Source organism: Garra rufa, chromosome 1 (assembly GCF_049309525.1).
Source record: "Garra rufa chromosome 1, GarRuf1.0, whole genome shotgun sequence".
In the NCBI taxonomy this organism is placed as follows: domain Eukaryota; kingdom Metazoa; phylum Chordata; class Actinopteri; order Cypriniformes; family Cyprinidae; genus Garra; species Garra rufa.
In genome coordinates this window covers 51,579,798-51,591,977 of record NC_133361.1, presented here as the reverse complement: position 1 = coordinate 51,591,977, position 12,180 = coordinate 51,579,798, and the positions used below count along the sequence as shown (strand labels likewise).

At 37.0% G+C, this 12,180-nt stretch overlaps 1 protein-coding gene across 1 annotated transcript; it reads right to left on the bottom strand.

Moving 5' to 3' along the window:
- Positions 1–4,857: 4,857 nt before the first annotated feature.
- Positions 4,858–11,547, bottom strand: cbx6b (chromobox homolog 6b). The gene is made up of 5 exons (XM_073833524.1): positions 11,418–11,547; positions 10,080–10,123; positions 9,929–9,994; positions 9,500–9,566; positions 4,858–6,411 (listed from the first exon to the last, which is right to left on the bottom strand). Exons 1-5 carry the CDS (start codon positions 11,484–11,486, stop codon positions 5,173–5,175), a joined length of 1,485 nt encoding a protein of 494 aa, XP_073689625.1. The 5' UTR covers positions 11,487–11,547; the 3' UTR covers positions 4,858–5,172.
- Positions 11,548–12,180: the final 633 nt, after the last annotated feature.

The window sequence follows — 12,180 nt, the reverse complement described above, 5'->3', positions numbered from 1 at the left end:
CAAAACATAGAGAAAGAGAAAGCTGACAGCATTGAGCTCTTTACCGCTCTTATGCGCTCCATTGAGAGATGTCAGGCTGAGCTGCTGGAGAAGATGGAGGAGATTCAGAAAGCAGCGGAGAAACAAGAGAAGAGCTCATTGAAGAGCTACTGAAGGAGATCACTGAGCTCAAGAGGACAGACACTGGGCTGGAGCAGCTCTCACACACTGAAGATCACCTTCACCTCATACAGGATCAGTGCTTTCTGTGTCTATACTAGATGAAGAACATCACAGGACAACTCTGTTCCTAATGTTAAAGAATTTCTCATCCTATAGAGTTACTCATCCATGTGCAAACCTGTCAACACTAAGCAGTGGTCTGATATCAGTGTTAACACTCCTGTGAGTCTGAACACCATCAGAACAGCTCTGACTTAGCAGACTCTAGATGACAAACTCAGTCAAACCGTAATTAAATATCAAATTTATATTCATTAATTTGCCATTTGATCAGTTCTTGTATTATTGAGCAACTGGAGAGCAAATATATATAGTTTTTTTTTTTGACAATATTTTCTAAAGGAAATAAAAGGATAAATCAAACTTGACAAGCCTGCTGCAAAATGATCAAGAATAATTATATAATGTAATCTGGGAGTATCATTTTTTTTTATAAAATAGTTTTTTAAATACCACAAACAAAATGCACAAAGTACAAAACAACATCATGGAGATAAAAAGGTGTTGGGAAAATGGGGAAAATCATATCTCATATCTATGAAAAAAAAATATATATATATTATAAAAATATATAAATTATATAATCAAAGCAGAAATGCATATTACTGATACTATACATAAACATGTGATATAAATTACATTTTCTTAAATATAACCGAAAGTAAATTCTTTGATGATAGATATAGGACTGATAATCCCTTTATCATCATTTTTCTCCACAGAGTTTAAGAGGATGCGCTCATATGCAGGTACATTGTTTGATATGCACAGATCTCTCACTTTAACAATTAATAATAGTTGAAGTTTATTCAGTTCACTTTTAAATACATCAACATCTGATATTCCCTCTCTCGCAGTGGATGTGACTCTGGATCCTGATACAGCTCATCCTAATCTCATCCTGTCTGATGATGGAAAATATTATAACTGTTGAATTTATGAAAATAAATGACACCATCTGAATAAAGTGAAATAATGTCTGGTCTGCAGAAGTGCAGAATACACTGTTAAAATTGTATCTTTCATACTGTACACCTATTCCCTGAATTAAACTTGTTAGTGTTGTTTTGTATTGACATGATCAGTATGTATACAAACGAACACTGCATAATTTGCAAAATCACAAATGCAATTCCTTTATTAAAACAGGGTCAGTGACCTTAGCTACACTTCTACTTCAAAGACAGTACAAAAATTGCCATGATTTTCAACACTTTGTCAATTACAAATCTGTACACAATACATAAAGCAATGAAAAATAATTATGCTATGGACAGTAAAGAATAAAAATCAAGCGTGAATTATTATTATATAAAAATTCATATTTACAACAAAAATGACCAAATCAAACAGATATTCAATTCATAAATCATTCACATAATCATCACTGGCTAACAAACTGTTTCAGACAAAAGAAGGAAAAAAAAAAGGATTCAGACAGGATTGAACAATTATTTACATTTAAAACAACTGACATGAGATGGAGTTTAAAACTCAGAACTTATAAAAATGGAGATGAAGAATGTATTCCCTTTTCCTCTCAAACACACAATTACTGTTGAAGCTTGATCAATGTCAAAACTATGTTTCAGAAGTTACAAAGCTCACAGTGAATGTAGTTTAAGAGCTCGTTCTCAAACATTTGGGGCATTAATGATCTGTGCTTAACACTCTTGAGCTGACATACAGATCTGGTTTAAAGTTATGTCTTAATATTAAGTCTTATGTAGTTAGTCTAATAAACTAGACAATTATAAGGTGTTTGGTTGACAGCTTGAAAACAGGAAATACAGTCAGAAATTTTCCACTGAACTATAGGATATTTAATAGCTCAGTATATTGGCTTTGTCAAGGCAACATAAAATATTAGCCACAATGTTTTGTTTAAAAAAGTAATGGGAAAGATATGTCCATTCCGACATACATGAAACCAGAGCTGCAGCCTACAATACAAATTAATGCCACATATTCAAACTTCACTCAAATGAATCACACCAAAATAAGAGCTGTATATGATCAGTTTGAAAATATTTACATATTCAAAAACTCTTCCTTTGCGCAAAGGCACGAGTGCATTAATGTTTAATCTTTTTAAATAACACAAACATGAAAACATGCCTTCTAAGTGCTGAGGAATTTGAAATTCCTCAAATTTGCCCTTTGGAAATGAGAAGAATATGGCTAAACAAACAATAAAAATCCATTTTATACAGCTCAATGTGAGAATGTGTCCTTAAAACATCCTTATCGTGGAGGTTTGAGCTAAACTGTCAGCAGATGTGGAGGAATAATGAGAGTCAGGATTCAGCGGGATAAACAGAAAGATGCCCTGAACTCAGAGCCAATCTCCTGACAGGGATTTTAAGAGGAAATCTTGATTCTCAATCTGTCTTCATGCAGTCTTGAAGTGCTGGTTAAGTGGGATTACAGGAGAGGCCATAGGGATCAGAAGTTTCAGTGTTTGCTGAAAATATCAGGGATTTAGGACCAACAATGTTGGTGCAAACCATAAGGCTGCAGAGAGCAGGACTGAGAGCTTGATCTCTAATAACATAGATATTCATAAGCAACAAAACAAAACAAATAAACAAAACTATAAACAAGGTTTTTAGAAAAGCTTCAAGCACAAAAATCCACTCAGAAACAGATCAAAAATCATTAATGACAGTACATATTGAAGAGCTTCAATTTTAAATAGCAACATCAAATAAATTAATGGTAATTATTGTAATCTACAGTGGCGCTTCTGGCGATTCATTTTAAGCCAATCAATCAAGTCCTGACTTCAAAATAAGGTTTAAATAATGTACATAAAAGGCTTGTTGGACTCTGAAAACGAGAACAAGGTACGCCAAGAACGTATGGGGAAACTGCCCTATGAGCTCATTTTATGACCCTACGCGAAGCCCTAAACATTGTGCTTGGCCACAGCTAAAGTTTCCATATCAATGACATCACCGTCCACTTCATCAGGCGAGTGTGTTTCGCTTGTGCCTTTACTCATTTAAAATCTGACACTGGCTTGCATCAAGACCCAAGCCCATGGGGTTTCAGCTCTCATTAAAGCCTAACTGGAGGGTAGAGACCGTTCCAACCACATCAGGACTAGATCAAAAGCTCATTTTTCCCAGAAGGCTCTTCGCCAAGTCTAAGTAAATACTCTTTCTCTGGATTCAAAGTCGCAGACTCCACACTCTCTTTGCTGAGACTGATCTATCTCTGCCGATAAAGAGAGAGCAGGATGATGCTAAAGCGATGGCTAGGCGACATTCGTGTTTGAAGTGAGAGATGATGATCTTATTGACTTAACTGGAGCTCAAAGCTTTTTGCAGCACAAGAATTAAGAGCCTCTTCTACAAAAGAGCACTTCAGTTAGAGACAAAAGAGATTTATCTTAAAAGGCAAAAATAAAAATAAAAACGACATCAGCATGAATATACTAGTCATTAAATAACAGGTAATGTTCCTCGTACATCAGTTAACAGCTAGATTTCAATACAAGTATTGCTTCCTTTCTGAGATTTCCGGCTAAATTAAAGCGGAAAATCTAGAAAACACATAAAGGAACAACTTGAACATTGGGCATTAAATTTGCATTTCAGCTTAGCAACAACAAAACATCCTGTTCTTCATTCTCTCTCCTTCTCTCACCTGAGTATTTCTTACTGTACAACTATTAACCGAAAACCTTGGCGAAAGGGACAGCACTATAAACACTTGCCAGATAGTTATGACAGAGACAAAACATACAAGTTTGACACAGATGGTTGCTATTCTGCTTCATAATGAAGGTACTGACTGTGGGGATGCTTAAAGATGGTGGTGTGTGTCAGGACTTCTTCCAGACGCCAAAGCCTAACTAAAAATGAAGCATAACCAGGGTCCAAAATTAGCTGACAGGTTTTGAGAAAGTTTTATGGCCATAAATATTTCTTACCAGAAAAGAAACTGTATCTACTGTTCTAACGACAATAAATATATAGTTGTTTTCTTCTTGAATATTCAGAACTGAAGGTCATTTTGCTGGCAATAAATTACCAGCCACATTTTACTAGTAATTTGAAACATTTGGACCATAAAATATATTTTGAACATAATATATAACTTAAAAGGCCTTAAATTGAGCCCCCAGCTGTGGTTTACAGCACAATTCAACGTTACTGATGCTATACATAATACATTCACTCAAAGAAATAATTGAATTGAGTAAATAGAATCCAGTATGGAAGTGAGTTTGTAGATGCAGATAATACTTGGTTTATATTATGTACTGCTGTTCAAAAGCATTGGATCAGTTTTGTAAGAAATTTGTACTTTTTGTCATTTTTAACTTTTAACTTGTATCACTGTTTCAACAAGAATATTATGGAACACAACCTTTTTTTAATATTTATATGAACAAGATTTTTCTTGAGTGGCAAATTAGGATGATTCTGGAAGGATCATGTGACACTGAAGACTGCAGTAATGGCTGCTGAACAGTCAGCTTTACCATCATAGAAATATATATATATTTTTTATATTAAAATAGAAAACAGCTCTAAATTAGAAAAAAAAAAAAGACAATACTGTTTGTACTTGTTTAAAAAAAAATACAAAACCTTACCAACGCCAAACTTTTGAACAGTAGTGTGTGTGTGTATATATGGAATAAATACCATAGAGGAAGTTGCTTGGCACAACTTTAAAGAAGCCATTGGTGAGTAAATCCATCCTCAGAAAAGTCCATGTGTTCAGATTAAACTCAGTGAGCCCAAAAAGCCTTATTTAGAGACATTCTTTCATGGTTATAAAAGTCATGGCACAGTGTTGGAGAGTGGACAGCTTGGCCACATCTCTTAACAAAGGCTCGCATGAGCACCAGGCAGCTGAAACTGTAAACAAACTGCTAACAAACCTCCTAAAACTCCTTCTGGCGGCTGGAGGAGGTTGTATCTGTGGTGTCCACATTCATGTTTTGTTGGGTTGGTGCTTTGGCTGTTTTGTGTCGTGTTGAGCTGATATATTTTTGGGGTAGCAGGGAGGAGGAGTAGCGGAGGGTGGATGACAGAACTCCTTGATCGTGACGGTGAAGAGGTTAGCTGTGATGTCCGTTACGACCACGTTGGCACATCGGGATGTCATGTCGGGATGCCAGTCCAAGTCTTCGTCTTCCTCTGACGGTTCCTCCGACACGGGCACCTCTGGGACCTTGAGCGGACGACGGCCAGAGAAGGGATGCCGTCGCCGCAATCGCCTGTCCATTTCATGAGGTACAGAAAGGTCCAGGATGTGTTCGTTGTCTTCTGAGGATGACGACGCAGAGGACGATGAGGAAAACATCGGAGAAGATGGAAGAGCAGAAGGACCCGAGCTGTTTTTGGATGCTACAGGTTGAGCGCCGTGTTTGTCTTGGGTCTTGGTTGCGGAGGCCTTGGGCTGCGATGAGGAATGCTGGGATTGGGTTTGTCGCGGGGAGGGTGGCTCACCGTCTGAAACTTCAGAGCTTGAGTTTGAGGGAGGCAGTTCATCAAGAGTTTGACCTTTGGACATGTCCACCTTTGAACTTTGGGAGGAAGAGAGATTGTTTGTCGTGTTATTACGACTCTCTCCGCTTTGAGTCTGATTCTCAGCATTGTTCAGGGAGTGAGAATCGAAGAGTTTGCCAAAAACAGGAAACCCAGAGCTTCTAATGGGGGGCTGGATTCCTCGATAGGACACCTCTCCAAACCTCCTGTTTTTACCAATCACCCTATTCCTGGACGGAATCTTCTGCCGGCCAAATTGGGACTGCTGGGTGGTGGGCACATGTGTCCTTCTACTATTAGGAACTCCGCCATTCCCAGCCTTGTCAATTACTTTGAGGTTCAGAATGACCCGTCCTTTCTTTACTTCTCTGGGTTTGACTTTACGATTGAGAATGCGTACTGTTTCTGAGAAGGGACTAACTGTTGGACGGGATGAAAAAGGACCAGAGGGACCTACTGTTTGGTCTGGGCGGGGCAAGGGGCGTCGCGCCATGCGATGGCAACGATGAATGTCTTTTTTCAGTTTGGGCTGAACGGCGCCCGACTGCAGTTTAGCGTTGGAAGGGACTGTTGGGGTGTAGGACGGTGCAGCCGAGGGCGGAGGAAGCTTGGAATGCTGCTGAGGACGAGTGTGCTTGAACTCCGGGACTCGTGAGGAAGTCTCTGCAACCTGCGCTCTTGACTAAATAATTGGGAAAAGTCAAAAATTATTCACTTATGACAGGTTTAGTTTATTAAAAAAAAAATAATTCTGTCAACATTCACTCATTTTGTTCCAAACACATAAGACTTTTGTTCATCTTCGAAACACAAATGAAGATATTTCTGCCCTATTTAAAGACGAAAAATTTAAAAATGAAAATTCTGTCATTAATTACTCAAACTCATGTCATTGCAAACCCATAAGACCTTTGTTTATCTTCAGAGCACAAATTAAGATATTTTTGATGAAATCCAAGAGCTTTCTGACCCTGCATAGACAGCAGCGCAACTGAAGGTTGAAGGCCCAGAAAGGTAGTAAGGACATCGTTAAAATAGTCCATGTGACACCAGTGGTTCAACTGTAATTTTTTGAAGCTATGAGAATACTTTTTGTGTACATAGAATACAAAGCTAACAACTTTATTCATCAATTTCTTCTGTTCCGTGTCAGTCTCCACCGCCATTCTTGAAAGTACCAGACGCATGCATCCTGGCACAAGTGTTGTCAAAATTACAGACCGCGATACCAGTCTGTACTGAAGTTTTAAAAACATAAAATTTCTTGCAAACATTTGCGCACTGTTGAGCGGAATCTTAATCGTCGCTGATTCTTAATCATCGCTGACAACCACATGGAGCTTTTATCATTGCATGAAAGCCTGCTGTTGGTAATGGGGAAAGGCAAGAAATTGACTGAAAATCGCAGAAAAAAAGTGGCTCGTAAACATCCGTCTGCGGTCAGGAGGAGAGCTGAATAATAATTGTGTGTGCAAATGGTTAAGAAAAGATATAATAATATGTTAAGATATTAATAAAGAAATATATAAATAGATACAGGGTGAATTTACTCAATGCTAAATGCCACACGGGAGACACGGTGTATATTTGTAGTTTCGAGAGCTTATATGGATATATTGCAATAAATTTAAGTGAGTGACAGCTTTTTAGTGACTATATGAAAGCGCTATTTGCTCGCTTTCTACGCTATAATCAGTTCAGAATTTGAATAAAGTTTCGCTTTTTGTGTGTGACTGAAAAAGCAGAACGGATGAGATGGAGAAATAGTCTTACTGTACTGGTTTAGACGCTATTACAAGAGTAAGGTATAAACAGAAAATCACAACATATGTTGGATGTGATCGCTATGTTATGAAGATGATTTTTTCAACCAAATTACAATAGTTGCCTGCCATCGAGGCTATAAAAGTGATTCCCACATTTATATGAAGGATGCAGGATATATGTCACTCCTGAAACTACTGCTGTACAGGGTTTTGTCTATTGGTCCTGTTAGCAGCACGTAAAGCAGTTCAATAGTCACTAAAAAGCTGTCACTCTCTGTCAATTTATAGCAATCTCACAAAGTTCCGTTGTAATCAATCGCAAATATGTTTTATTTACATCGTGTCTACGTGTGGTATTTAGCGAGTGAACACAATGGCCAATCAGTGACTGACATGGAAGAAAAAAAAATATTTTTGTTTTCTTTGTGCACCAAAAGTATTCTTGTAGCTTAAAAAACTATGATTGAACCACTGATGTCACATGGACATTTTTAACGGTGTCCTTACTACCTTCTGGGCCTTGAACAAGGTAGCTGCGTTGCTGTCTGTGCAGGGTCAGAAAGCTTTTGGATGCTCTTTAAGTTCATCAAAAATATCTTAATTTGTATGATTTTGAGATCTATCTTTCCACACTGAGGACAACTGAGGGACTTATATGCTATAACTATTAGAGCAGGTTCAAACGCTGTCTGAAGATTTTTGAACAACATTTTTCTTATTTTACCTAAATATCATATTTTCTCATTTAGTACTGCCCTTCAAAAGCTAAAGAAGATACTTAAATGTTTCCCAGAAGACAAAATAAGTTAAATTTACCCTGATCTTCAAAATCACCCCCTTGCTCTTAATGCATTGTGTTTCCTTCTGGCGCATCAGTGAGTGTTTAAACCTTCTGTAATAGTTGCATATGGGTCCCTCAGTCGTCCTCATTGTGAAAAGATGGATCTCAAATTCACACGGTCATTGTTGGAAAGAGTTCAAATACACAAAAATGCTGAAAAACCAAATAATCAGACCAGGGACCTGAAGGATTTTTCTGAAGAACGAATTTAAGTCTAACAAGGGACTCATGAACAACGATCACTAAACAAAAAAACAATCAGGTAGAAACAGTATTAAGAATCATGTGTATGTAAACTTTTGAACAGGGTCAATTGTATAAATGCAAATATTATTTTCTCTTGTGGACTATATGTGAACATCTTTTATGTGAAATATCTTATTTAGGTCAGTACTAAATAAAAAAAAAAAATAACATGCATTTAGCATGATCCCTCTCATTTTGTTAAAATAATTTCTGCAAGTTGCATGTAAACTTTTGACTGTATTGGCTTTGATCAGTGTTTATACATAAACAGAAGCCTAATTTAAATCTAATCTCATTTGGATTTGGATTAAACTGCTTGATTCCTATAAATTGTGACTTTATGAATGTCAAAGATTTGGTTGTGTTGACTAGAGGTCTGAATTCCCATGGGACCTGATACAAGTGTGGTGCAGAACAAGTTTGGAATTTCTGATACTGATGTGTGTGCAGGAACCGGGAGAAATAAATGACTCATGGGACTCCTGCAAAATATAAATATCTAAATAAAAACTGTGGAAAACAATGGAAATAGGAAGTCAAAAGGATCACGTGTGTGTGAACTGGGTTAAAAAGCCTCTCACACCTGAGGGAGACAGAATCACACTGAAACAGGACTGAAATATCCATGTAGATCTCTACATCTGGGAATTTGTGCACGGGAGTGGGAAGAAAGTTATTTTTAGCTGAAAATGAAAATTTTCACATGGAGACCTCTAGCATGGACTTTCATTGGAGGGACAGAAATCAATACTTAGTATTAAAAATACTTCAATCTGTGTTTAGAAGATGAACAAAAGTCTTAAGGGTTGGAAAGTCTAATGGGTTTTTTAATATTTTAAAAGCATATTTCCAAAACAAATTAAGTACATGACACACAAAATACATGTATTTCCAGTCAGTTGGTATTGCTGACGTACCTTTAGAAGCAACGTTTTAGGTTTCGGGCCTCTCTTTTTAGGTCCGTACATCTCCTGCTCCCGCTCTCTGAGTAAAAATATGAGTTTTTATAAAAGGGTTTTTATTATGTCAGTGTTAATGCCAGTTTCAGCTTTCTGAACAACAAACTTCCTCTGAGCAAAAACGTGACTACAAAGTTTTACTTCAGACTGTGACTTGAGTATTCATGTGATGTGGCTGCAGATGTCTGTGTGAATGCTTCCTGTGGGTATGCAGGAAAGAGTTGATCTAGCTCTGAATCAGGGAGACCACTTCAAACAGAAGCGCCAACCGTCACAAACGTATTTAACGCTCACGATCGCATGATTGGACATTTTGTAAATGTCAGTTACCTTTAAATATGTTAATTAGGAAAAAGAAACATTTTGCAACCAAGCACATAAACTCACTTTTGTTCAAACGCTGCAACGAGTCGTTCATCCAGGATGTTCTCCTCAGGTTCCCATGTGCTGTACCTGCAACATATACAGATCATTTAGCATCTGTGACTTATTAGATATACAAAAAAGGACCTTACAAATCATATTTACGTTCACTCACTTTATTGCCCATCCTTTCCATTTCACTAGGTACTCCATCCGTCCCTATAGAAAAGACAGATCAGATTCAGTTCCCAACATTTCTGGAAGATATCTTTCATTGACGGAATAGTTCATCATTAGGCCTATTTACTCTCCTTCCTGCTGGTATTTTTTAATGAAACACAAGAATAGATATTCTTTAAAAACCTTTACTCCGTTTGTTCTATACAGATGACGCTTCAGAGTTTAAAAAAACAATGTAAATATATAATAAATGTAGTTAATATCCATTCATCCTCCAAACCGCTTGTCCTATTTCAGGTTGGGAAGCAGTCAATATGACAAAGCTAATTTAAGACTTCAGAGGACTTGCGATAGAACCACATGGACTACTTTTAAGATGCCAATGATTTTCGTCTTTTTTTTTTTTTGGCGCTTGAAAGTCCCAATTCCCAGTTAGGTCCATTGTATCAAAACAATATTCTTCTATATGTGTTCCCAGACGAAAGTAAGTCATGCCATCTTGGAAAGAGAGACAAAAACGGCCAAATTAGGGTCAATCCTTTACAAAACCTGACCCCATTATGTAAAATTTAAAAATTAAAATTTATTAAAATATGTCCCTTCACTAATAAACTCAATCAAATGCATGCGCATGCGTAGTGTAACACAATATACGAAAAGTTCTTTCATGCATTTAAGTATCAAGAGATGCTGGTCATTTGACAACCAACATTTTGATCCGTACCGTCCCTCAAAACAATCGCCTGTCGTGCTGAAAACAAAAACAACCAGCGAGTTGAACGTAAAAACAAGTGGTTGCTACGCGACGCGACGCCACAGATATTGAACGTAAGCATTCCATAATAAATACCAATCTGTCATCCTTCAAACGCTTGAAATGCACACTGTTTACTTGATTTTAACACACTGAAAACAGCTTCTCAGCTTATGCTATAGTGCTAGCGTTCTAGTAGGGTAGCGTCGCGTCGCTCCTCATGCAGTGTCGATGGGGTGTCAGACAAACCGGCCTTTGTCAAAAAATTTGCACTCCAGGCAGACACAAAAAAGCTAACGCGCTAACAGCACCAGCTCCAGCTGGCGCCACTCCAACCTAAACGAACTTACACATTACACATAGACATAAAATGAGCAACTCTGTCAGATTAACGTTACTGCCCTAAAAATGAATACATACACAACTGCGCGTAATACGAGCGATTTTATGATTGCATAGGAAAGCATGGTGCTCTATGGCAGTTCAGTGCACTGCGCTCGGTCCGCAAGGGCTGAAGTTTAGTGCGTCTAGGCCGCAGTGAAAGGAAATAAAACGAGATTTAATAATAAACGGACTGACCTTACGGACGCGGCGCTTCAGGATGGCCTCAGCGGCAAACACTCGGTCCCCTGCCGCAGATAGCTCCATCTTTAGTGGGACAGCAGAGACGGGTTCTTCCGCGGAAGCGATGGAGAGATCCTGCACCGTGAAGGAGTGAACCAAACACACGCGCGCGCGCGCACTCCTCGAACACAGCGGCCCATGCAAGAATACACTGATCGACAGATAATAGACATCTATCTATCTATCTATCTATCTATCTATCTATCTATCTATCTATCTATCTATCTATCTATCTATCTATCTATCTATCTATCTATCGTTCTATCTATCTATCGTTCTATCGTTCTATCTATCTGTAAATAGATACTTATCTATAAATCTATCAATCTATTCTACATAAATATTAGTGTTCTTAATATGTATAATTTGTTTTTATTTTATTACATTTTATACATTTAAAAATATATAATATATATGTTTTAAATATTTAATTGTATTAAACTATATATCTTTATTATTATTATTTTTTGAATAATCATACTTTATCTATTCTACATAATATTAGTGTACTTAACATGCATTTGTTTTTTATTTTATTACATACATTTAAAATTATGTATAAATAATTTTTAGTATTTCATTTTATTAAACAATTTATTATTTTATTATTATTTTGTAAATAATTATACTTTATCTATTCAACATAAATATGTACTTAATATGTGTTTCTTTATGTTTGATACATTTAAAAATTATTACGTATATTTTTTATATTTCA

What these genes read in the sequence shown, in the direction of transcription:
- cbx6b (XM_073833524.1), bottom strand. Translation starts at nt 11,486, where the DNA reads ATGGAGCTATCTGCGGCAGGGGACCGAGTGTTTGCCGCTGAGGCCATC. An exon ending in TGGAAAGGATGGGCAATAAA is followed by an intron (nt 9,995 to 10,079) that starts GTGAGTGAACGT and finishes TATATGTTGCAG; the next exon opens with GTACAGCACATGGGAACCTG. An exon ending in CTAAAACGTTGCTTCTAAAG is followed by an intron (nt 6,412 to 9,499) that starts GTACGTCAGCAA and finishes CCAATTATTTAG; the next exon opens with TCAAGAGCGCAGGTTGCAGA.